Here is a 25,959-nt window from a genome sequence, read left to right as displayed (position 1 = left end):
ACTCCCGCCACCTCTTGCTCGGACCAGCTAGGGCTGGGGCAGCCTCGGGTTTTTGCGCCCCTTGCCTCCTCCTCCACCATGGAGGATGGCCGAAAGGAGTCTGAAGGACCCTACGGTAAGATCCAGCCCCCTCCCATTCTCGGCCGGGTGTGTGTGTGTGTGCCATTCTGCTGGGTACAGGGCTGTACCTCGGAGGTACCCAGAGCTAGGGATGGGGGAGAGGGGTCCAGAGTGCCAGGTTCGTTTCTGCCCAGTTGTCTGAGACACGTGGACAGCCCGGGGATTCCGGGATGGACTCGCGGAGACACCCGCATCCCCAATCCCTGTCTAGGATAGCGCATGCTCCGATGCGGAAGGGGGCCCGTTATCTGCGCCGCTTGGAAGCTGCCCAGTGGCAGGGAGCTGGAACCCTGGGCTAGTCTTGGGTCTTGGAGCCGAGGAAACTGGAATCCTGAAACCTAGAGGCTTGCGGGCCCGTCAGTTGATGTCAGGCTTTGCCGCTTGGCACTGAGAGGGAAACTGAGGCGGCGGAGGAGACAAAGGAGGCCCCAGAGCTAGGCGGTGGCTGCCAAGGGTCCCCAGAGTCCTGACCCTCCGCCGGGGAACTCGGGAGGGGGTGGGGCGGAGCAGGATAGAAACAGGAAACAATTGGTAAACTTCCAGCTCCGGAGGCCGGGCACGAAATGCTGGGCCAAGGACCCAGGGATGGGGGAGAGGGTAGAGGGGAGAGAGGGAGGAAGCAGCAGATGGCAGCTGGAGGCAGGGTAGCTTGTAAAAGCAAGGCGGGCCGTGGCTCCCAGAACCCTCCCCCCAAACAGACTCCCCTGGGGACCCTCTCCGGTCGTTTGTGTGCTTGAGTCTTAGCTCTGTTTCCGGGCCTGGAAGGGGGAGGGGACTGTCGGGGGGCGGGGGAGGTGGTGGGATGGCGACTACGGGTGGTTGTGTCAGTGGATGCGGGGGTAGGGCGAGATGTTACTAGTGGCCTGGGGGAGGGGTGTCTGCATCTGCTCCCAGACTCTCGGTCTAGGTATCTGGGCCCCTTTCACACACACACTGCCCCCTCCCCCAACTACTTACACCTCCCCATTTCCTCCCCCCCGCCATCCTCGGCCACTTTCTCTGGGCTGCCGGATTGGTCTTCTTGTGGTTCTCACGGAGCCCAAGAGCGAAAGCCTTAGCAGCTGTTGTATTTTTAGCATCGAGGTTCCCAGGGCCCTAAATAGGCTGGGAGAGGACTTCAACACCCCTTCTCGGGCCATCCAGCCCTAGACTGGGAATAGAAAAGGAAGGGTCCTGAGTTTGGGAGTGGATGTGACTGGGAATGTGTGGGGGAGGGTTGGTGGTGGGTCTGGTTGGCAGCTGTGCCCGCCGGGCCAGGGCGGTGTGACTGCGGAAACCCGCCTCAAGCTATCGCTGAAAAACAGAAAGGCTGATGTGGGTGGGGTTGAGACCTGGGCCTGGAGGGTTTGGGGGAGAGACTACGGGAATTCGCCACCTGTGTGTTGGGAGTGAACCATCCCCTTCGGAGGGGAAGTGGTTGACTAAGGATCTGCCCTTTAGGTATCTATGAACCCGGAGAGAAAAAGCTGCCTCTGGAAGCGGGTGGGCGCCGGGCCTGAGGCTCGAGAGGAATATCTGGCCACACCCCTTACTCCCCTCCTCTCTGTCTCCTTAACTCTGGAAACTGCTGGCTGAAGGTTGCCCCTGACTCTTCTACTGATCTGCTGAGGAGGGTGACCAGGCTGATGTCTCTCCCTACTTCTTTCTGTTTCCTGTTCTGTCCAGAATCTAACTAAGCAAGGACTGCCTCACTTTTGGATTTGTATTCCTAACACCTAACCCGTGCCTGGTACACAGAAGGTACTTAATAAGTGCTTGCTGATTGAAAAGACGTTTAGGAAGTACCTACTATTTATGGAATACTGTTCCCAATCTTGAAACGCCTCATGGAGGCAAGGGTAGTCGGAGAATAAAACAACAATACATGAGTTATATTATACAATATTATATGGTGAGATCTGAGGAGGTAAAAGGGTGGAGGTGAAATCAGGGAAGGCTTCATGGAAGAGGTAGCAATTTTAAAGGATAGCTGAGAATTTAGTAGGAGAATAGGAAGGACATTCCGGGCATAGGTGTTGCAAGGGTGGACTTGATAGGGTTTGGTAACTGGATCTAACAGAAGAGGGAGAGGGAAATGTCAAAAATAACCCTAAGATTTGAAAATATAAAGCTGGGCTATTACTCTTGTCACTGACAAAAATAGTAAGGTCATAGAAAAGAGCTCGTGTTCTAATTTTGGTTTGGGACATGTGAATTCAGTACCTATTATGCACTTAAAAAAGTGTCTGGGGCCCCTGAGATTAGGAGTCACACAGCCAGTATGTTTCAGAGACATTGATGTTCCTGACTGTGAGGTTAACTCTCTATCCACTACACATTGCTTTTCATTGTCATGTTACAAATTGAAGAAAATGAGGAAAGGAATGGTCAGTGCTTTGCCCAGAGTTACATGTCTATTGAGTGTAGGAGTCAGAATTTGAATCCGGGTCTTCTGACCTGAGATCTGGACCAAACTTGGTCTCTGGAGCCAATTTATGGCTTGGTTTTGGACTTGTTTGAGTTTTAGGTGTGGCTAGATATTCTGGAGAGTTTTCTTTCCTCTAGGGAGTTGGGAGATACTGGTCTGGAGTTTAGGAGAGAGATCTGGGATTTAGGCTGCTTCAGCCTAGGGATGATTGAAGCTGTGGGAGTGAATGAGATCACCCTGGGAGAGGGCCTAGAGATAAAAAAGGAGGCGGAGTTTTGGGGAACACCCACATGAAGGGTGTTGGGAAGAAGATGCCGAGACTCAGGAAGAAAGGTAAGAGGAGAATCTGGAGAGTGTGGTCCTTTTCTACCTAAGGAGGATTCTGGGGTTACCAATGTCGGATGCTTCAGAGAGGTCCAGGAAGATTGGGACTGAAGAATGGTCACTGAATTCAGCTATTGGGACTTTACTGGTGACCTTTGAATGTGATTTCAGTAGTGGAGAGAGTGGAAGGCATTTATTTCCGAGACCAAGACAGTGAGTGTCAAGGAAATCGGGACTAGCTGACTTTTTTCAGAAGTTTGGTGGTGAAGGGGTGGAGGGAGATGGTCTTGGCTGTAGAAGAAGGGCTAAAGGAAGGAAGGCTTTTTTTCAGGATGGAGACTTGAGCTTGTTTGTAGGCTGATGGAAAGGAGCCAGTTCTGGGGGAAAGATTGAAGATACATAAAAAGAGGGAGTGGCAATGGAAGGGGAAGGAGGGAATGGAACCCTGGGCACAGTAGGCAAAGTGAGTAGGAAGAGATGAAAATGGGCAGGTAAGTTTGAGCCAGGTTGTTGTTAGAGGCCTTGAAATGCAGTCAGGAGATTTTACTTCATTCTCTGGGCAATGGAGAGCCATTGCTTGTTTTTAAATAGAGCGGTGTTTTGGGAAGATTGTCCAGGTATCCCAGAGAGTGGATTAGAGAAAACTGACTGGAAGCCAAGCATCTAGTTAGGAGGCTATTAGAATAATACAGGTAAGAAGGGAGGCTGCCCTAAACTACCGTTGGGGGTCTTAGGAGAGTTGAGGAGGGGACTGAGACAAGTGATATTTTGAAAATAAGATCTACTGGTCTTGGCAACCATTTGGATGTGTAGGGGTGAGGGACAGGATAGTCCAGGACCCTGGTGCAGTAGATAAGAGTCCAAGGCCCTGGAGTCAGGAAGTTGTTTTTGTTGTTCCATTGTTTTAGTCACATCTGACTCTTCGTGACCTTTTTTGGGGTTTTCTTGGCAAAGATACTGGAGTGGCTTGCCATTTCCTTCTCCAGATCATTTTACAGATGAGGAAACTGAGGCAAATAGGACTAAGTGACTTGCCCAGGGTCACACAGTGTCTGAGGTCACCTTTGAACTCATGAAGATGAGTCTGATTCCAAGCCCAGTGTTCTATCCATTTTAACACCTAGCTGCCTGGAGGCAGGAAGACTCAGTTCAAATCTGACTTCAGACCCTTACTAATTGTGAGACCCTAGGCAAGTTGCTCCTTTGTCTTAGTTCCTGTAAAACGGAGAGAACAATAGCTAGCTAGCACCTGTCTCATAGGCTTGTTGTGAGGATCAGATAAGATATCTGTAAAGTACTTAGCAGAGTGACTGGCACATAGTAGGTGCTCTCTAAATGTTAGCTATTATTATCTTAAAAAGTTTCAAGCCTAGATGGCTGTGCCAACGATAAAAATGGAAAAGCTATTGGGAGGGGCAGGTTTAGGGGTGATGACATTCTGCTTTCCACTTCCAGGGAGAGGTGCCACTCAGGCAGTTGGAATTCAGGGAGAGGTTGGCAATGTTTGTAATAAATCTGGAAATCATCTGCATGGTTTTTGATAATTGAAGCTGAGGAAGTGAATAAGATGAGATAAGAGAACTATATGTCAGTAGTTTCTGCATCCACTGTCTTTCCCATTTTAATGGCCATTCTCAAGTCCAGGCTGGTGTCACAGCTATCGTGTTATGGTCTAATCTCCCTTAGATGTTCTCTGAGATGGGGAGGGGGGATGACAGTAGGCACAAATAAATATATCACACAAATGTCCATTCAACAGTAATTATTTATGAGGGTCCCCTTGGAGCTGCTATAAAGACCAAAGCAAAAGAATCCTTATTGTTAAGAAACTTCATTCTCCCTGGTAACACAGGGAACCAACATGGATACAGATAAGTGTATACAAAGTAATTATTGGGGGAGGAAAGGTTACTAGAAACTGAAAGGGAATCAAGATAAGCTGTCTGCAGGAAGTCATACTTGAAGTGAGCCTGGAAGGGAGTTAGGTATTTTATGAAGTGCAAGTTCCAAGCATGGGGGATGGCCTGGGCTAAGTCCAGTCGAGGGGTGATGGAATGTTGTATATGAGGAATAATAAATAGGCCAGTTTGGCACAGGAATGAGGAGAGGCTGCCGTCAGCCAAGGGGGTAGGCTAGGGCCTGATGTCAAAGGGCTTTAAATACCACACTAAGGAGTTTGTATGTTGTCCTGGAGGCAAGAGGGAGCTGGCTACTGGGACTTCTTGTTCAGGAACAGTGATGACAGGGTCACACTTAGTCATACTTTAGGGAAATCAGTTTGGGGAGATGATTGGGGGAGGGGGTCAGCTGGAGAGAGGAAGAAACTCAAGGCTGAGGGATCAAGTGGACAGTATTCAAAGTGAAGTAGAGAAGAGATGAGGCTGGATGGTAGCTAAGTGGTAGAAGGCCTTGTGTTCCAGTGGGGAGTTGTTACTTTTTTCTCCCATCAGTGGAATGAGAGGTAATTAATAAGGGACCTTAACTAGGGTGGTGGCTGTTTGATGCAGAGAAAGGCAAGAGAAATTAGGAAGAAGGGAGGGTTTAAGGGAAAAGATCATGAGTTCTTTCATAGACATGTTGAGTTGGAGAGATCCCAACAAATCCCAACTGGAAATGTTCTATATACAGCTAAGTCTATGAGAATGAAACTAAGATTTAAGAGATAAGAAGGCTATCCTCACATAGAGGGCCATACGTGGATGATGATCCAGCAAAGGGAAATGAGAAAGGTTGGCCAAACAGGTAGGAGAAGATCCAAGGGAACAGTGTCACAAAAGCCCTAGAAAAAAAGAAAGTCTGGTAGGAGGGTAGTGAACTATGTCAAATGCTGTCAAGAAGGGTGACTGAGAAAAGGGTCATCTGGATGGGGCATATAATAGATCACTGGTGATTTTACAGGGAGACATTTCAGTTCAGTGATGAGAATGAAAGCCGGATTGCAAGGGATTGAAAAGCCAGTGAGAGTAGACAGATAGACAGCTCTTTATAGGAGTTTCCCTTCAAAGGGGGAAGATCTAGGAAAGGAGTGGGGAACCTGGGGCCTTGAGGCCACCTTTGGTCCTGTAGGTCCCCAAGTGTGGCCCTTCACCGAACTTGAGGACCTGGAGGGCTGCATGTTGGCCTCAAGGCCCCAGGTTCTCTATCCCTGAAAAGGATGGTAGCATCAAGTGAAAGGTTTTTTTTTTTTAAATTATTTTTAAGGATGGTAGAGACTTGGGTATGTTTGTAGACACCAAGGACGCAGCCAAAATGGAGAGACTGAAAATTAGAGAAGGGATAATTGTCAGAGCAAGCTGCCAGAGAAGACAGAAGAGATGAGCTAGGAAGAGGACAGGATCCTGGGTATAAGTAAGGTTGGCCTTGGAGTGAAGGGCCACTTCTACTTTCCCTGACTAGATCTGGGTCTTTGTGAACTAGTTTTTCTTTCTTTAAAAAAAATTTCTTGTTGTTTACAGTATCTCAGTATAATTGGTTTCCTTTGTAATTCTATGCTTTTTCTTTTATGCATCTGAAAACATTCTGTGGAGGTTCCCGCCCCCTGCCCCTCCCCTTCCCAGGATTGCCCTTGGGGGTCACAATAACCAAAAAAAAGAGTTTTTTAGAGTCTCTGTACCATAGCTCTGGGGAAGATAATGGGGGATATAGACAAGGGGTTTTGAGATGTAAAATTGGGGAGAAAAGGGAGCTCCAGGCCCATTGCCTAATCTCTGCCCCCCCCAAGGTAGGTAGTGAGACCCTCTTTGGAGGGGGAGGAGGTGGTGTGGGATTTATTAGCCCCTAAGGCAGGAATAAAGAACTGTAGTCACCTCTGTTAACTTTATGGTCAATATCTATTTGGGAATATAGCAAAAAGATCTCTCTTCAGGTCTTCCCTTGGGGTGAAGTCCCACTCAATAGGATGATTATCTGGAAGACCTGGGCTCCATGTAGGGCTGGACTCCTCACCTCAATGGACACTACCTCCTTAGGGTGAGTGGGCACCCACAGGACTGTAAACTAACTATTTAGAGAAACCTCAGTATGGCTATTTTCGGGTGAGTTATAATATTTCTATTTGTACCTTGCTTGGCTAGCCAAGGAGGCCCACAGCCACAGCCATGGCCTTCATTGCCCTTCTCTTCCCCCACCCTTCAGCCAGGCACAGAGCCCTTTTGTCCTGCCTCCATCTAAGAGTTCCTTATGATGCTAGCCAGTGGGGCCTGGGTCTTTGCCTCACTCCTTATATACCTCCAGCTTAAAGCAATCATTGTTAGTTTGGCAGGAATGTCAGCGTTTGAAGGAGAAAGTGAGATGGTGGTTGGGATTGTTAAATTCATTCCCCCACAGCCCTGTTAATACTGTCTGTGGCAGCTCATCATTCCTCCCCACCCCCACCCCATCCCCATCTTAGTGTCTCAAGACACCACCCTCTGCTGGTACTGAGATCAGAACTGGGACTCAACAAATTGAGTATTTATCAAGGGCCTGCTAAATACCAGAAGAGAGGAGGAATGACGTGAGACACAGGTGTCAAATTGGGCCTGTTACACTACCCAGTGCAATGAGAACCAGATTAAAATATAACTGGGAAATGTTTCACAAAATTTTTAAAAAATAGAGTAGAACAGAGATAATGTAAATTTGTGGTTTTCTAAGTCAATATGAAGCTTTCCAGGATCCCTCTCTATCTGAATTTGACACCACTGCTGTAGTGAATAGAGTTGTTCAGTTAAGTCCAACTCTTCTTGACTGAATTTGGGGTTTCCTTAGTAAAGATACTGGAGTAGTTTGCCATTTCCTTTTCCACCTTATTTTAGATGAGGAAACTGAGGCAAAAAAGGTCAAGTGACTTGCTTAAGGTCACACAGCTAGTACATATGTGAGGCTGGAATTTGAACTCAGGTCTTCCTGACTCCAGGCCCAGCACTCTATTCACTGATCACCTAGCTGCCCAGCATGTGGAGAGCCTTCCTCAAAGCCAGGAAGAACTCAGTTCAAGTCCTGCCTCTGATATATTGGCTGTATGACCCTCAGCAAATCACTTAACCTCTATTCCAAGCTACTTTTTTAAGAGTTCCATAAAAGATACTTCTAAGTTGTAGAGAAGGTACTGACTTGTATTGGTGGAGGGCGTCTCCTCATTCCAGGAGTTCCCTATACTAATGAGATCCACAGATTCCAGCTGTATCCACTGATATGTTCCTGCTTCTGTCTTGGGCACTTAGGGATATACAAAGACAAAAATGAACTGTTCCCTGCCCAATACATTCTATTGGGAAGAGGTCTGATTTCTCCTTGATCTTGGAGTCTCTCAAGGCCCCTGAGGACTAGACCCTCCTATTTCCTTTCTGCCACCCAAGAATCAATCAGTAATCAACAAAGATTTGTTAAGCATCTACTGTGTTCCAGTTGAAACTGTGGTTTCTGGGCTAACTCTGTGCTAAGCTCCGGGAAGAAGGGGAGGAGAGCTCTTATCTAGAGTAGAAATACTCATCTGGAAGAATTGGTTCCACTTACAGTCTGGGATCTTCATTGCATCCCATCTTCTTCAGTTTCCCTGGTAAAATAAGAGGGCTGAATTAAGGTCCTTTCTGTCTCTAAAGTTGAGGATCAAGAGATGTCTTCCCAACAGTATCTGCAAATAAACCATTCAATGGGGAGCTTTGGGAGCTTTGAAGTAGGAAAGCCAGTCTTAATAGGAGATTGATTAATTGGTAGGGTGGGTCTCCACAAGAAGGGGTTGGGTCAGGAGAGCTCTATCTTCCTTTGGAGAACTGTCAGCTTACTGTGGTGTAAGTGTCCACTAAGCAGCTACTGCCTGTCGGTCACAGGAGGGATGTGACCTCTGCCCATGAGATAGGGCCATGCAGACAGGCTTTGCTTCTGATGCTGCTGTCTAGTCAAATTGGCCCCCTGAAATGGGTTGAACAGAATCGAGTACAACCCCTTAATTTTTTTTTTTTACAAATTAGGAAACTGAGGCAAATTGCAGACCCTTGACTCGAGCCCAGGTCTCTGACTCAGATCTGGTGTTCTTTCCATTTTACCATGTGCTAGCCTCATCTGTAGCTCCCTGTCCCACCCAGATTTCAAAAGAGCCATCTCCACTCTGGCCTAGAGTCACAGAACATATGATCTGCCCAGAGTCACATGGCTAATAAGTGTCAGAGGGAAGGCTTAAATCCAAATCATCTCATGCCAAGAACAGGACTCTCTATACTACATTGCTCAGTTGCTCACTGAGGTCTTTTTGGCATCTATAGAAAAAAAGAATTTAGGGCAGCTAAATGTGGTGCAGTGGCAGCCCTGGTCCAGCAGTCAGGAGGACCTGAGTTCAAATCCAGCCTCAGACACCACCTGTGTGACCCCGGGCAAGTCACTTAATCCCAACTGCCTCCAAAGAAGAAAGAATTACAGTCAGAAGGCTTAAATTCAAATCCTGGTTCTGCTGCTTACTCTGTGTGACATTGGACAAATCATTTAACCTCTCTGGGCCTCAGTTTCCTCCCCTGTAAAATGAGGGGGTTGAACTAGATGGCCTCTGAGATCCCTTCTGGCTCTTAACCTATAATCTCATGATTTCCTTCCATTCAATTCTACTACCATTTAGTGAATGCTTACTGTATGCAGTAAGGCACAGAGACAGGAGTTAAGACACAGAAGTATGGTAGGTATAGGATGGCATAACTATAGTACAAGGCAGAATGGGGAGAGTACTTGAGGGATATAAAAACCAAAATGGAAGAGAGCACAGAAGAGGGAGTGCTCTCTACTGTCTGGGAAGGCTCATGGAAGACTTCCTGAAGGTAGTGGCCCCTGATTTGGGCTTTAAAAATGAGTAAGAGACAGGGAATGGGAAAAGATATTTCTGATAGATCTCAGATCTTTGTTCTAAAGGATGGGATTTTTTGGGTGGGGAACAAAAGAATTGTACAATTTTACTTAAATGTAGATTTTAGGGTGGGAGGCTTCGAATGAGTGGGAGATAAGGCTGGAAAACCGGGAGGGGCCAGATCTGGGGTCTTGCTCAGCCAGGGGAATTTGAATTTTAACCTGTAGGCATTCTGGAATCACTGAAGTTTTTTGAGGAGAGTAACTGGACTGATTTCTTGTTCAGAAATCAGTGCAGGATGGATTGAAGAGGGGGAGAAAATGGGCATAGAGAAAGATGAATTTAGAATCGGAAGGCCTAGATTTGAATCTTGGCTCTGCTCACGACTTGTGTGACCTTGGGTGAGTCACTTCACTTTTGGCTTCAGTCTCTCCATTTGCAAAAGGAGTTCAGATGGACCTCCGAGGTCCAGACCTTCCAACTTTAAATTTTAAATGGAGGCGGCGAGAATCTGGGTTTAGAAACTAGTGCGGTAGAGTAGAGGGACGAGATGGAAGGAGGTTGATTGAAGACAGAGTCCCGTGGAGTAACTACATGTACCTGGGAGATCAAAGAGTAGGAGAACATAAGCACCTCTTTTTACACGCGCCCCGCCCTTCTCAGTTTACAAAGTACTTTCCCTGGTCTTGCCTCTGTCTTCACCTGAGCAGAGAACCCGCACATACAGGTCCAGTTGGGGCTATTATACCAAGTTGGGGCGCCGGGGAGCTCTGATGGCCCCCAGCCTTCTCGTGGAAATGTAGGGGAAATCTGACAAGGTCTGAAGTGTGTGTGGGGAGATTGGTACATGCCCCACGAGAAGCCAACATGTTTCCCCTCCCCCACCCCAGCCTTTGCCACCTTGTGGGAAGTTAAGAATTGGAAGAGACCTTAGACTATGATTTTCATGCCCGGCCACGAGATATGTGACCTTGCGTAACTCTCTTTTCCTCTCTGAGCCTCAGTTTCCCCACAAACGAAATGACGGGGTTGGACTGGACGATTCCTTAGGGCCCTCCTAGCCCTGACCTTCTCCGCGGCTCCAAGCTGCCGCCGGCCCCCGCGGGTCTCTCCATAAGTGACAGGAGCAGCTGCCCGCTTTGCTCCCCCGCCCCGCCTCCTCCTCCCCCTGGCCCCGCCCCGGAGAGGCCCCTCTCTCAGCTCGGCCACCGCCCTGGCCCCACCCGACCCTTTTCACTGGGTTGCCGCTACCTCCCAGGAGAGCTTAGGGGGTGGGGGCACAAGCCGCCTAGCAGAGCTCGGAGGGGCGGAGGAAAGCAGTCGCTAATCGGGACCGGTTAGACCGGTCGGATCCTTTGGGTAGAGTCTCTCATTGGGCCACCTCCTCCCAGCTGACCCGCCAGGGGCTGGGGACCCGGGAAGGGGCCTCGGACTAGAGGCAGAGCCAGGATGAGGGGCGACCGGCAGCACTACTACGGCCAGCACGGTAGGTGGATAGCCCCCTTGGCCCTCCCCACCCACAGCCTCTTCCCCTGCCCCGACGGCAGCTGGCTGGGCTTCCACAGAGATCCCCTAGTGCTCTCCAGCGCCTCTGGGTCCAGGAATGCAGGACGGAATGTGCTGCGGGGTGCGCTAATCTCCGGGCTGCTTCGAACCCCCCTCCTCATCCTGTACCCTTCCCACGTGCAACTCCCCCTGGTGTGTGTAAGGTGGGGCGGGCCTGGAGATGCTCTGGGGCGTCTGAGCCCCTCGACTTAAGCCCAGCCTCGTGCTCTCAGCCAGCTCCCCGCTCTGGATCTCCAAATGCAGAGGGAGTCAGCACTGGGGCCAAGGCGCGGGGGCGGGTGATGGTGATGCCTGTTTGAGCCCTTCTTGGCTCGCCTTGGTCACTGCCTCCTCTTCTCCTACTGCTCCCCTGCCTATTGCTTTCCCTCCGCTCAGAAGCATAGCTAAGCATATCGTGGAAGTGCTCCTTACAAGTCCAATGTGGGTAGAGGGGCCAGCCAACTGTAGGTGGGTGGGTAGCAGTTCTGAATTGTTCTGGCTCCAGATTCTGCCTAGTCCAGTTGGTCCTCTCCTGGGCTTCGCTCTCCTTGCCCACTTCATGGACTTGTGTAGTTGTGTGTGTGTGTGTGTGTGTGTGTGTGTGGTGGAGGGGGGGGATTGTGTTAATTAAGATAATGTTAGTAATTAATGTCCTTTGAATTCCTAAGGGTAAGGGGGTTGGCCAGGCCTTGGAGATCTGTGCGTGGGAGGCGGTGGAACAATGTCATTCTGTATTGGCTGCCCCATGTTTCTCAGCCAGGCCCTCTGGGACATCCCCCTCCCCCCACCAGGTTCTCTTTCTATTCTTTAGGGAGTAACCCCAGTAACCTACCTGGTGAAAATTTTAAGGAGAAATCTTGGAGAAGGGATATCATTAGGATGCTGTTGGGAAGTTTTGACCAGACTTTCAGTGGCAGCCAGTCCTTCTGATTCTGGGCCACTCAGGCCAGAACTGGGGAGGGGCTGAGGCCACTGGTTTCCCTGACTGGGCTTTGGGGTGTGTTTCTCAGGAACGCCTCAGAAATATGACCCAACATTCAAGGGCCCCATTTACAACAGGTGAGATTGGGTCTGATGGGGGGAGGAGAAGGGTCCCCATCTCCCTTCTGCTTAACCCCTCCCTGGTCCTCAGTCCACCTGACTTCCAGCCTCTGTACCGTACTCATTTCCCAATACCCTAGTTCCCCTGGGTCCTGCTTGGCTCTTCCTACCTCTATTCTTTTTCCATCCAACAGCTTTTTATCCCCCTTTGTGGTCCATGGGCCCCATCCCTCTAGCATGCTGTGCTTTCTGTGTTTCCTAGCCCTCTTGACTCATCCCTGTCCCATTATTTTTTTTGGGTGCGGGGTTGTCTGGGCCTGACTTCCTTTTCCTTTTTCAGGGGTTGCACTGATGTTATCTGCTGCGTGGCCCTATTCATAGCCATTGTGGGGTATGTGGCTGTTGGCATTATAGGTATGTGGGGGATGCCACAACCTAGGGCATGATTCTGCAATTTTGTTTATTTGATTTTCTGAGGGGTAAAAATGATTAATCTAACCATAGAATTCAGCAGACATTTAAGCACCTACTGTGTGCTTGTGAATCCCCTATGCTCAGTGCTGAGGAATATAAAGGTGAAAAATTCTCAGGCAGATTACTGTTTAAAGAGACAGGTCTATAAAGATGTGAACTAGTTAGTCAGGCAGCATTTCTTAGGTGGCTACGCTGTGCCTAGCACTGTGCTAAGTAAGTGTAGATGCAAAGAAAGGCAAAAGACAAGTTATTACCTGTTCTCAAGGGACTGCAGTGTACAGTACACACACTAATAGAGTGTGTGTGTGTGTGTATGTGTATGTATGCATGCATGCATGCATCTATGTTGTTCTTCCTTCTCAAAGAGGACCATGACATCAGGAAGGTGATGTCATGACTTGCAAGGAGATTGGATTTAAATGAGGGAGGGCTATGCAAAGTGAAAAGCCTCACTCTCTCCTCCTGTGGAGCTATCTGGGTCCAATGGCAAGATAAAAATCAGGACAACTGGAGGTGGCTCCCCAGTGTATATTAAAGGCAAAAGGGCAGACCCAGTTAGGTCTCAGTGAGAACTAAGATTACCTGCAGCTGAAGTGAACAGGGAAGACTTAATGGAAGAGATGGCACCAGATTTGGGCCTTGCAGAACAATATGGAGGATTTCAAGAGGCAGGGCTGAGGAAGGATACTGTAGGCATATTGTAACCTGTGGAATACACAGAGACACAATGAAACCTGGAAACAGCAGAGGACAGTTTGGCTGATGGAGAGAGAGAGAGAGAGAGAGAGAGAGAGAGAGAGAGAGAGAGAGAGTATATGAGAGACAAGACAGAGAGAATAACGGACAGACAGAGAAAGAGAGCAGACAGGCACACACACACACAGGATGAGAGACAGAGACTCGGAGAGACAGAAAGAAAGCAAACACACACACAGAATGAGAGAGACAGACAGAGACAGAAAGAGCAGACAGAAACACACAGATGAGAGAGTGAGAGACAGACAGAAAGAGAGCAGACACACACAGAGAAAGAATGAGAGACAGAGAGCAGAGACACATGCACAGAATGAGAGAGAGCGCAGACAGAACTCACATGAGCGTGCGCTCGAGTGTGCACGCGCGCGTACGCACACAGAGAGAGAGAGAGAGAGAGAGGAGTAAGATGGGAGGCAATGGGAAACAGTGGTGAGATTTTGTTTCTGCTACCACCTATCATGTATGTGACCTTGGGCAACTCGTCTATAAAATGGAGGGGACTGGGCTACACAATCTAGCTTGAAATTCTATGATTCTATCTGCATTTTATATATGGGGATACTGTGGCTCAGAGAGTAAGTCACTTAGCCTTTTTTTGAGCTGTTCCTTACCACCCCTTCCCTTGATGTATAAAGGTCAAATACCCAGGTTCCCTGATTCCAAAGCCAGTGACTTGAGCTTTTGGTGGGGGGCCATGGTGGTGGTGTGACCGCTGGGGAGGGCTAGGGTGTGTTGAACTCAGTAGCTTTGACTTCTCTGCAGCCTGGACCCATGGAGACCCCCGAAAGGTGATTTATCCTACAGACAGCCGTGGACAGTTCTGTGGGCAGAAGGGGACACCTTACGAGTAGGTCTCATTCTCTGCTCCCCACTGCCCCCCATCCTAGCCCCTCACTTCCCCTGACCTTGCCTCCTAGGCTATTCCAGCCTCTATCTTAGCAGGCTGGTCTATAGTGGGGGAGGGAAGTCCTGGATCCTGTGCCATTTTCGGGGTGGGGGGGGACCTAGCACTGGCACTGGGACTGATACCCTCCCCCACCCCTTGTAATGCCTTCCAGGAACAAGCCTTTCTTGTTTTACTTCAACATCCTGAAGTGTGCTAGTCCCTTGGTGCTCCTCGAGTTTCAGTGCCCAACTCCACAGGTGACTGACCCAAACACCCCAGACTCAGGCCCCCTTTCCTGGCCTTGTTTCTGCTGGGGGGTGGGACAGGACCCAAAAGGACTCCCGGGCCAGGTGTGTGGGTGGTGGCCACATCATCTGGTACAGGCTGGAGGGAAAGCTGGACCTGCTCTTATTCCCTTTCTTCACTCAGACCTGCGTGGAGAAGTGTCCCTCGAGATACCTCACCTATCTCCAAGCCTATACCCGCCCCCAGGACCTCGAGTATTATAAACAGTTCTGTGTTCCAGGCTTTGGCTCTGGCAAAGTCAAGAAGGTATTTGGGGCAGAGGGAGGTGAGAACGTACCAGGAAAGTAGCTTCATTGTCCAGGGTGAGGGCAAAAGGGTCTGACAGTCACAGCCTGAGAGGCAGGAAATTGGAGAGAAAAGAGCACCTGGGATTGAGTGAGTCCCGCTAGTGAATCCCAGGTCTGTTGCTCACTAACCAGTGAGGGAAAAGAGCACTCACTGGCTCTGAGTTCAAATCCTACCCATGACTTTTACTAGGCTTGTGTGACTTTGGGCAAGTCATTTAACTATCTTGTGTCTCATATAGTTAAAAAAAAAGTGGAAGAGTTGGACTAGATGTCCTCTATGGTCCCTTCCGTCCTGTCTGTGCTTCCTTTGACCGGGGTGAACTCGGCAATTCACTTCCTTTCTTGGGGCCTGAGTTCCCTTATCTGTAAAACGTAGGCTGGGTAGGGAAGGGAGGAGTCAGACTAAATAAATACGAAGAAGCCCAATCTGCATAGTGCCTCTCCGCCTTATGTTGTAGGTGATGTCAGTATCATTCTCATTTTTGTGTGTCTCTAGACCTTGTGATTTCTTTGGTGTCAGGAAACTGTGGGGAAATTCTCCTCTGCTCATGCAGCCCATCCTTCCTTCTGCAATTTCTAGTCTGAGAGCGTAGCCCTGGGCCACTGAGGTGAAGTGATAGCCTAGGGTCACCAGGCCAGTTTCCTAACTTTGAGGCTGGCTTTCTAGCTTCCTCTACTCCATGTTGCCCCTCATCTTCATTTACACATGAGGAAACAGACTCTGAGGGAAGTCAGTTATTTGCTCGGGCTTATACAAAGTAGTGAGGCAGAATGTGAGCCTCAGGTCTGAAGACCTGTGATTTGCTACATTGTCTTCCCTCTCAATGGTGTCTAAAGTGTCTTTCAGTTCTAATGTTATTATTTTGTGACTATATCTGGGCCCTGAGGCGCCTGACCTTGGGGGTTGTGAGAGACTGAGGGTGGGGCTGAGGGGGGATGGGGCTCACTAGCAGCCTGTCCCCCTTCCCTTTTCATCTCTCTCCATTTTCCCCCAGAGTCCAGCAGAGGTTCTAAGGGATGGAGACTGTCCGGCAGTGCTCACACCCAGTAAACCCTGTGAGTCTTGGAACTAGGGAAGGGAGGAATGGACTGTGCTTCTGAGTCAGAGGGGTCAGGGTAGATTCTGACTTGACCATCCTCTCCAACAGTGGCTCGTAGATGCCTCCCTGCCATCGAGACCCACAAAGGTGTGATCACCGTGGGCAATGAGACCACATTCGACGATGGCCAAGGCCAGAAGAGAAACGTATCAGAGCTGGTGGAGGGCGCCAAGTGAGGAGAGGGTGCCCTGAGCCTCTGGGGTTTTCCTTCTCTCACCCCTAGGACTCAGGACTCATCCTCTCTTTCCTTCAGAGGGGAGGGAAGGGAGGGAAGGAGAGCTCCCTGGATCAGATCGGATTCGATTCCCCTGATTACTACACTCTTTCTAGGGCCTTCTAGGGTCTAGGTTGGAGGGGCCAGGCTGTTGAGACCACCCTGCTCCAAAATATTCCCCTTCCTTTTTTCCCTTACCTTCTCCCTCCCAAACCACCCCAGGAAAGCAAATGTGGTGCTGGAGGCAAGGCAGCTGGCCATGCGTGTGTTTGAAGATTACACTGTATCCTGGTATTGGATTCTCATGTGAGTAGGCTCCAAGGCTGCCTGTGTCCCTGTAAGGAGCCTTCGGGGAATTCTAGGGGAGTGACCATGGGGAGAGAGTGCACATCATAGAGCTGAGGACCTGGCTTCTTTCTGTCTTTTCTCTTATCATCTCTTGGAAGGCCAAGGTCCAGGGGGCTCAGAGTCTCTGGTCTTGCTGACTGTGTCTCCAGCTATCTTTGTGTTTTTGACTTCCTTTGGGGGCAGGGGGTAGAGTTGGTGCAGGTACAGGCCTGGGAAGGGGGAGTGATGGTTTGACTCACTCTTCTTCCTCCTACCTCTTACCCCCCACCCCCCACAGTGGCCTGGTGATTGCCATGGCTCTGAGCCTCATCTTCATAGTTCTCCTTCGCTTCCTGGCTGGGATTATGATCTGGATTATGATAGTCATGGTCATCTTGGTGCTGGCCTATGGTGAGGACTCAGGACTCTTGAGAGCACCCCTTTCTCACATCTCCTAGAGACCTCTGACAGCTCCAGAACTTACCACCCCCCTGTCTCCCCGCCAGACTCTCTGAGGTCCCCTAATTCTCCCTAAGACTCTCTAGTCCCTGCAATACCCCCTCTTGCTCTGGACTCTGCTTCCTCTGAGGATTCTCAGATTCTTTGAGACTTCCAATCTCCCTCAGACCCTCTGACTCTTCCCCCGCAAGAACCCCCAATACCTTTTAGCAAGCCCTATTCGACGATACTCCTTGTGAGGTAGTTACCCCTAGCTTACAGAGTCCTTTAAGCTTGAGCTCCAGATCCCAGAATCACTTTATTATCTCCTCCTCCCTCCCCACCCAGGAATCTTTCACTGTTACATGGAATATTCCCGACTCCGAGGTGAAGCCGGCTCTGATGTCTCCATCGTGGACCTGGGCTTCCAGACTGACTTTCGGGTATACCTGCACCTGAGGCAAACCTGGCTGGCCTTCAGTGAGTACACACACCTGGTTCCCCAATTCCCAGTTCTTTGGCTCTCTAGCCATCCAATACTGACCCTGGGTCCCCCAAGCCCCCTCTTCATCCCCACACCCACTCACCCTAGATTTGCTCATTGAACTTTATTGTTAGGGGGAAGGGAACAAGCATTTTAGCACCTGCTTTGCGCTAGGCATTGTGTGAAGTGCTTTACAAATATTATCTCACGAAATAATATTCTCTGGGAGATTGGTTCTATTTTTACCCCCATTTTAGAGTTGAGGAAACTGAGGCAAATAGGATAAGTGACTTGCCTAGGGTCACACCACTAGTAAGTATCTGAGACTGGATTTGAATTCAGGTCTTCCTGGCTCCAGGCCCTGTTAGCAGAGTCTAGACAGGGCTGGGAGCTAGGACTGCTAAGTTAGGACCCCCCCACCCCAACCCCCCCATCTGCCCCACCATAGGCCTCTGAGCTATAGAGGTCCTGGCTTCCCTTGCTTACTTACTGTCTTTGTGACCCTGGGTAAGTCCCTTGCCCTCTCTGGGCTTCTATTTCCCCCCCCATTCTGAAGTGAAGGAGAGGGAGTTGGTCTCCCTTTGGATGATATCTGAGGCCCCTTCTATCCCTGTCCTTATTCGCTGTGATTCTATGCTCCTTCCCTTCCATGGGGGATGGGGTGGGTGGGCTGGCTCACCCTGCTTCCTCCCCCATCCAAAGTGATCATCCTGTGTGTGCTGGAGCTCATCATAATCCTCCTGCTCATCTTCCTGAGGAAGCGCATCCTCATTGCCATTGCCCTCATCAAGGAGGCCAGCAGGTGAGGGAGCTGGTGGTGAATGGGGAACTGGGGGGCTGTAGGGAGAGAAGCTGGGCAGGGGCTGGAGGGGATTGGGGAGGGAGCTGGGCAGGAGAGGCTGGAGGGGAATGGAGAGGTAGCTGGGCAGGAGGCTGGAGGGGATTGGGGAGGGAGCTGGGCAGGAGAGGCTGGAGGGGAATGGAGAGGTAGGTGGGCAGGGGGCTGGAGGAGATTGGGGAGGGAGCTGGGCAGGAGAAGCTGGCAGGGATTGGGGAGGCAGTTGAGCAGGGAGGCTGGAGACAGTACCAGGAAGAACAGAAGAGGCTGGGGAGAGGTAAGACTTGGGATGGGCTGAGGAAGTGCCATATCAAGGACATTTCTAATCTTAAACTCCCTCTTTTTTTCTTCCCCAGGGCTGTGGGCTATGTCATGACCTCCCTACTCTACCCACTTTTTACCTTTTTCCTCCTCTGCCTCTGTATTGCCTACTGGGCCAGCACTGCCGTGTATCCACCTACTAACTCCCGGCCCTCCACTCTTCCCTCTGCCCACTTGTCCATTTTCCTACCCTCCCTTCCTTTCCCTTTCCTTGGGACCTTGGTGAAAGAAGGGGTCTGGAGTCTTCCCTTAGCCATGATCCCCGGGGATGGGGTTGGGGTTTCCCTGAGCGGGAGGGACTTGCCTCCCACCGTGTACCTGGAGTTAAGAGCCCTTATCGAGCACCTAGCTTCCTGTCCACTTCCAATGAGGCAATCTACAAGGTCTTCAATGAAACAGCCTGTGTAGCTGCTGGACAGACATGTAATCCAGAGGTGAGGGGCCAGTAAACCATGGTTGGGGGTGGAGAGCAGCCCTCCAGGGAGTCAGAAGCATTCTGATTAATCCCTACACCCCCTTCACTCCCCACACCAACCCTTGCTTCCTGCTCATTCTGACCTTGCCCCTGTCTCTCTTCTTGTAGACTTTCCATACCTCAAACGTGACCCGATTGTGCCCTGATGCTCGATGCCAGTTTGCCTTCTATGGTGGGGAGACTGGCTATCACCGGGCGCTGCTCGGCCTGCAGATCTACAATGTCTTCATGTTCTTTTGGCTGGCAAACTTCGTACTGGCTTTGGGCCAGGTGACACTGGCTGGAGCCTTTGCCTCCTACTATTGGGCCATAAAAAAACCAGACGACCTTCCTGCCTTTCCCCTCTTCTCCTCCTTCGGCAGAGCACTCAGGTCTGCAAGGGTTAGGGCTGGGACCAGGACTGTGGGCACCTACCTCCTTCAGGGAATGGGGAAGAGAACCAGAATGAGGCCTGGCAATGAGGGGGAACTGAGGCAGGGGACACCCCCCCAACCCTAGCAATACAGAAACACAGCTGACACTCCCTTACTTCCCTCCTACCAAGTTGTGTCCTGGGGAAAGTCAAGGCCCACTTTGAAGGGAAAGAGCCTATGCTCCCCTGCTTACCTTTGCCATCACAGCAGGAAATAACTGACAAACCACCTGTCCCTTGCTCAGCTACCACACAGGCTCCTTGGCCTTTGGCTCCCTCCTTCTGGCCATCGTGCAGGTAATCCGTGTGATACTCGAGTACCTGGACCAGCGGCTCAAAGGTGAGAGGGCTTTGGGGGGGCAGCAGCTTTGAGGTGGGGCTGGTGGGAGAATCGATGGGGTAAGGCCTGGCCTGGCAGCTGGTTCCCTCTGGGGTAAGGGTTGGGGGAGGAGTCAGGAGGTGGGAGGGGCCACTTCTCATGCGTTTTCCTTTTCCCTCCCCTCTAGCTGCAGAGAACAGGTTTGCCAAGTTCCTCATGACCTGTCTCAAGTGCTGCTTCTGGTGCCTGGAGAAATTCCTCAAATTCCTCAATAGGAATGCCTATATCATGGTGAGGGCCCCAGGAAGCCCTGGCCTCCTTCACCAGCTCCTTCCCCCCAAACCCCCTTCTGATATGCTTGTTCTCCCACATTCCCCTCCCAGCTACTCTTGTGTCACTCCAGGTAACCCTAGAGACCCTGATCCTTTCCCACTGCTGAGCCCCTCCCAGCAATCTCCTCCTTCATCTACCTCAGCTGGAAAACATGCCGATCCTTTGAGGATGTGTGAGTCTGCATTTGTCCTGAGGCCCTCCTCCTCCCCTCACTGTACACTCTTTTGTACTCACAGATTGCCATCTATGGTACCAACTTCTGTACATCTGCCAGGAATGCCTTCTTCTTGCTCATGCGGAACATTATTAGGTGAGAGCAGAAAATATCCCATCCTCCCCCTCCTTTATGTCCTTTCTTCCTGGTTCCCTTAGTCCTCCCTCCCATTCTTTGGGTTCTCTTCCCTCCCCCTAGGCTGATTCTCACCTTTTCTCCTGCACCCCAGGGTAGCTGTCTTGGACAAGGTCACTGATTTCCTTCTCCTCTTGGGGAAGCTTCTGGTTGTGGGGAGTGTTGGTAAGTCATGCCTGCCCTTCCTCCAGTGCCCAGGGGAGAGCCCCACCCTTCTCTGTCCTTGATTCTCCATCTTCCACAGGGAAGAAGAGTGAAGGGTGAACATAGGTGTGGGGGTTAGAGTGGACCTTCTGGCCTCAATGAAGCCTAGCTTCACTCCGGCTTTCTGCAGCCTGGGAGTGGGGAAGACTCAGGGGCAAGTGGGTATTTTGGAAGGGCTATTTCTGAATTCATTCTCCTAACTGACCTGCCCCTGGGGCTTCCTTATTTCTCCAGGAATTCTGGCATTCTTCTTCTTTACCCGCCGAATCGAGATTGTACAGGACACGGCACCCTCCCTCAACTACTACTGGGTTCCTATCCTGGTATGGCCCTTCATGAGTCAACAGTCAACAAGCATTGATTAATATTGATATGTAGGGAGGAAGGGACAGGGCTAGTATTCTAACTCAGTGCCTCCTAGGTCAGATGTTTAGTGACCTAAACTAGCCTACATCATCCTCAGCACTGTGCTGGGGACAGGGTCAAAGACAAAGCCAGAAAGACCACAGCTGCTTCCTTTAGGGAGTTCACTAATTGGGGAAGGTAGGACTCAGGAACACAAAAAGATGAGGAATGGGTCAAGAAGGTATTGGGATAGGTTCCACTTGTGAATACTAGTGAATTCTAGAGCTGGGAGAGATCATTGACCCAGCTTGGTCAGGGTCACAAAGGGGGTGGGACTTCAGCTGAGAATTTTCTCTTGGGGATTTGGGACCAGACCATTGGTATAGGGGAGTTTCCAGGAGAAGAAAGTCCCTCCACCAACACAGTCTTAAACAGTTACTTAGAGCAAGGCTAGGTTAATTGACTTGCCCAGGTAGTAGGTGTTAGAGGTAGGATTTGAATCTGGGAGTCTTCTTGGCTTTGAGAAGCTCGCTCTCCACTTTGCCATGTTGCCTGACTTCTGTTTGGGACCATAAGATTATGAAGGTAGATTGGAATCTGGCTGTAGCCCTTTAGGAGTGAGGAGTCACTGAAGATTAGTGAGGAAGAGGGTGGAGTAGAGGAAAGTTTATTTTAGGGAGCTGAATCTGGCAGCCTGTGCAGGGTGGATTGGGAAGATGGCTTTGGAGGAGGCCAGGGACCAGGCATGTCTAGACTGGGACAGGGACAGTGACTAGGGCTGTCTCCCCCCTCAACAGACAGTGATCATTGGCTCCTACCTGATTGCTCATGGCTTCTTCAGTGTCTATGGGATGTGTGTGGACACTCTGTTCCTCTGTTTCTGTGAGTACCCAGGGGGCCTGGGGTCAGCTCTCCCATAGGGTCATGCTGCCCCAGTCTCTCCCACTTCTAAGACCTGTTTTTTGGTGGTTTTTTTTTCCCCTTCCATGAGGGAATGAACAGGGACTAGATGCCAGCTCCCACCAGGGGCTCTGTCCCCTCTGTTCCCCACCTTCCCATCCTGCTTCCTTCTCCCCTACTTCACACTCATTCCCTGTTCCGTTGCTACTGCTGCCGCCCCCCCCTGCCCCCATGCCCCTCTACTCCACACTGCAGAGTTCTGACCATCTTCTTGACCTGCCCAACTCCCCATTGGGGGGGCCACCCTGAGGGACTGAGTGCTTGGTGTTTCTGGCCTTGGTTGGGGAATCTGTAGCTGCCACTAACTGGTTTCTCCGTCTTTGTTTCTTTTCTCTCTCTCCCATGTCCCTGACCCTTCTCTGCTCCTCTGCTGCCTGGCTCCCCATGTCCCCTTGTCTTTCTCTCCCTGCCTGTTCCCCTCCTTGCCCTACCCCCCAATTCCTGGGGGTGGGGGGGAGCTCAGGTGAGGACCTGGAGCGTAACGATGGCTCCCCCGAGCGTCCATACTTCATGTCCCCTGAGCTGAGAGACATCCTGCTGAAGGGGAATGCTGAGGCCGGGAAGAGTGAAGCACAGGAGGAATAGGGTGTTTTTGGGTGTGGGGGTGTTCTGGGCCCCCTCCTGACACATGGGGTGCCAGGGAGATGTAATGTATTTACAGACTGGGAACCAGGCGAGGGCCCAAGGCTACTTTTCTCACTTGGGATGTGGTGGGGTGTGGACACAAGACATGAAGCCTCCTTGGCAAAAGGAAAGGGAGAAAGCTGGTCTGTGTCTGTGTCTAGGATGAACCATCAACCCCTAGGCCCCTGGCCTGCTCCTCGACCCTCATCCCCCTCCTGCTGGCCAAAGCCATCTTCCCTGCGTCTCCCTCCTGCCCCCATCCCCAAAGGTCTGTGCCCTCTCATGAACCCCCCTCTCCTGGGCCCTCTCTCTGCAGTGGAGGACCTGGAGCGGAATGATGGCTCCGTGGAGCGGCCATACTTCATGTCTTCCAACCTGAAGAAGCTCCTAAACAAGACCAACAAGAAGCTAGCTGAAGGATAGGCCTCCTCCCAGGCCTCAATGGAAGGGAGGGGAGGAGGTGGTTTACATTAGGGTCAGTACATGCCATGGCCCCCACTAACCTCTGCCAACCCCTGAGATGGAGCCTAAACCCCACTCACTCTCCCTCGGGCTATTTAACAAGAGGGCCTCACTACTGCACTATGGTTTACACTCTTAGGATAGGGCAGCTAGTCCACCACCCCCTCCCCATCCTTGGGCCCCTTCTTAGTGGACTCATTCATCTAAGAGACTGCCGGTCACAGGCCCTCAGTGGCTTACTTTTTGGGGGAGGGAGGATGGAGAATTACTCGTGCTCGGAGATCTCCAAGAAAGATGTTCTCTTCACTCTTCTCTTGGCTCCCTGGTCAAGAAGGTTTTCTTGTTGGCCCTTTTGGCTTGAGGCCAGGCTCTTTTTCTCTGACCCTGAGAAGGGTTGAAGGGGCAGGCCGAGTTGCATGGATTCAGTCCAGGGATCCACTTGGCCCAAGAGGGCCAGTTTGCAAGAGTGAGTGAAGGGGAATGTTAACTTATTCTGCTGCTTTAAAGATGACTTTTTTTAACCTACTTCTCTAGCCAATGTGTCCCTACCTGAAAAGGGTCTATTTTTGTGACTCATTTCATACTTGTGGGCGATAAAAAAAATCTCTTGAATTTTGCATATGTATTCCTGTTCTCAGGCTCAGAGGCTGAGGTTGGGTGTGGGGCATGGATAGACGTGTCAGAGTGTGTGTGTGTGTGTGTGTCTGTGTATGTGTGTGTGTGTGTGTGAGAGAGAGAGAGAGAGAGAGAGAGACAGAGAGAGAGAGAGAGAGAGAGAGAGACACACAGAGAGAGTTATCCTCCCTTGCACCTATACATCTGCTTTGACATGTTTCAAGCTGGTTTGTAGGCAGATAGTGAGTGGTGGGATGGGAGGGAGGCCCTTTGTTTTCCATCTTTCTCTCCCATCAAGGAGGCAAGGACCTGGTGCAGTGAAGCAGGCATAGGAAATGTTAGGCTGGGAGGGAGGATGAAAATTAATAGCCTTTTGATGGAAACCTGATGGAAGGGCTGGGAAGGTTCTCCTCCCTCTTTGTTGGTGTGGCTGGGATCCCAAGGGCATTCTCTTCATTTGAAAGGAGGAAGGCTGGCAAAGAAAGGTAACCAGGAGATGCAGGGCAAATGAGCCTTCTATCTCTCTTCTTAGGCCCTAGGGCCGGCTCAGCTAATCAGACTTGCTTTATTTCACTTGCTTATATGGATATAGGCTTTACTGAGCCTAGTATTTTAATGTCCTGAAATCCTATCCAGTAAGCTTTATTTCATTTTCCCAAAGAGGGAGTATTTCCCAACCTTGGGGCCTCCCACATCCTGTGCCTGCTCTGAGACTCCTGTCCTTCCCTGGGCCCAATTGTCTGTGTACCCCCTGATTCCCTACTCCCTATGTCTAACTGCATTCCAACCATTAATAAAAGTGCCTATTTGTACCAGGAGCCCAGGCCCTGTGGTGCTTTGTTCTAAGTAGGGCTGGGAGGAAGAGGGAACCTGCCTCCAGTTTCGGGACCAGTGTCCCAGATCAACCCCAGGTTTGTATGAGCTGAGTCTGGTAGAAACAGTTTCTGAGGCAGGAGGCTTGTTCTGCTTTTTACAGGCTCGGGTTTCTCCCCAAGGAATTGGGAACAATTGTCCTTTATCAACTTTGAGTCCCACATCCAGAAGGAAACACTAGCGGCCAACCTCAACACTCCATTGCAAACCGAGCCTAGCCAGTTTGTGCAATGCCTCATCTTGGGCACTGAGGGAGAGACAAGTTGAGTTTATAATTGGGTGAGGGTAACCACTTGTAAGCAAGTGGTTGATGTGCCCCCTAGATCTTAATTCCTCACCTGGATTGGCCACCCTCCTATTAGCCAGCCACTAGGTGATGACTTCCTTTACCAGGGTGAGTCATGAAATAACTATGGAGAATTTGCCTTAAAAACAAGGAAACCCTGGGTTCAAGATTTACCTGTAAGTCCCTCTACTACGTACTGATTGAACTCCTTACTACTTTAGGCAATTCTTAAGTGATAAGAGAAGGTGTGTGGATAGTTTCCTCAATAGAAGTTTCTTAGGCTGATGAAACTGCAGATCCAGATTAAAAAACAAAAAGTTTGACCTAACATGGAGAATACTGGTAATCTAGGTCATGAAATAGTTAAATGGATAGTCCATAGAGCTGGTCAATCAGCAGATGTGTATCCTAAATGGGCAGAGGATGGACAATAAACTGGACCCAGAATTCAATAGGAGAGCAGGCTTCATGGTTTTTAGAAAACTGCATGTTGCTCGTTAAAAATGAACAAATCTCCCACGTCTACTTTCATACATTAAAAAAATAAAAAGTTCTTGTAATAAATAGTCAAGCAAAATAAAATCTGACATTGGCCATGTCCGGAAATTCAATTTGTTGACCTTCCCCTAGTCCTTCAGCTCTCAGAAGGTGGGTAGCATGCTTTATCATGAGTCCTGGAATGATGGTTGATCACTCACTGGATTGAACATTGCTCTTAATTCTTTCAAAGTTTGTCTTTACAGGATTTGTTACATAAATTTTTCTTTTGCTCACTTTACTCGGCATCAGGTCATACAAGTCTCCCAAGGTTTCTCTGAAATCCTGTCCTCTTCATTTGTTATTACACAATAGTATTCCTTGGCATTCATAGACCGTAATCTATTCAGCCATCCTCTCAGACCAGTTCTTTGCTGCCAGGAAGAGCTACTATAAATAGCTGCAGTGCTTTTAATGAGCCCAAGCTTGACCCTGAAATGACCCATGTCTTTGAACAAGTATTCTCAGAACTCCCAGTTCTCAGTA

The 25,959-nt window shown here is 50.1% G+C and overlaps 1 protein-coding gene across 6 annotated transcripts; it reads left to right on the top strand.

The window, feature by feature from the left end:
- On the top strand, positions 1 to 24,595 carry SLC44A2 (solute carrier family 44 member 2). Of its 6 annotated transcripts, XM_036766135.1 has the most exons (23): positions 10,963 to 11,148; positions 12,218 to 12,266; positions 12,589 to 12,662; positions 14,241 to 14,325; positions 14,537 to 14,621; positions 14,794 to 14,916; positions 15,953 to 16,013; positions 16,106 to 16,229; positions 16,494 to 16,577; positions 16,897 to 17,009; positions 17,385 to 17,516; positions 18,223 to 18,322; positions 18,715 to 18,807; positions 19,029 to 19,113; positions 19,263 to 19,525; positions 19,812 to 19,906; positions 20,073 to 20,176; positions 20,455 to 20,528; positions 20,662 to 20,732; positions 21,006 to 21,094; positions 21,914 to 21,998; positions 22,540 to 22,662; positions 23,017 to 23,096. In XM_036766135.1, the coding sequence occupies exons 1-22, from the start codon at positions 11,112 to 11,114 to the stop codon at positions 22,659 to 22,661; spliced, it is 2,148 nt and encodes a 715-aa protein (XP_036622030.1). In that variant the 5' UTR covers positions 10,963 to 11,111; the 3' UTR covers position 22,662; positions 23,017 to 23,096. The 6 variants fall into 6 exon arrangements, with proteins under 6 accessions (XP_036622023.1, XP_036622046.1, XP_036622056.1 ...); XM_036766128.1 differs by lacking the exon at positions 10,963 to 11,148 and adding an exon at positions 1 to 115 and having other exon boundaries at positions 22,540 to 24,595; XM_036766151.1 differs by lacking the exons at positions 10,963 to 11,148; positions 22,540 to 22,662 and adding an exon at positions 15 to 115 and having other exon boundaries at positions 23,017 to 24,595.
- Positions 24,596 to 25,959: the final 1,364 nt, after the last annotated feature.

The sequence above is a fragment of the Trichosurus vulpecula genome, chromosome 1, assembly GCF_011100635.1.
Source record: "Trichosurus vulpecula isolate mTriVul1 chromosome 1, mTriVul1.pri, whole genome shotgun sequence".
In the NCBI taxonomy this organism is placed as follows: Eukaryota; Metazoa; Chordata; class Mammalia; order Diprotodontia; family Phalangeridae; genus Trichosurus; species Trichosurus vulpecula.
The sequence above is the reverse complement of the archived record's forward strand: the minus strand, read 5'-3'. Positions and strand labels throughout refer to the sequence as shown.

What these genes read in the sequence shown, in the direction of transcription:
- SLC44A2 (XM_036766128.1), top strand. Translation starts at nt 79, where the DNA reads ATGGAGGATGGCCGAAAGGAGTCTGAAGGACCCTACG. An exon ending in CAGAAGGGGACACCTTACGA is followed by an intron (nt 14,326 to 14,536) that starts GTAGGTCTCATT and finishes AATGCCTTCCAG; the next exon opens with GAACAAGCCTTTCTTGTTTT. An exon ending in GCAAACCTGGCTGGCCTTCA is followed by an intron (nt 17,517 to 18,222) that starts GTGAGTACACAC and finishes CCCCATCCAAAG; the next exon opens with TGATCATCCTGTGTGTGCTG.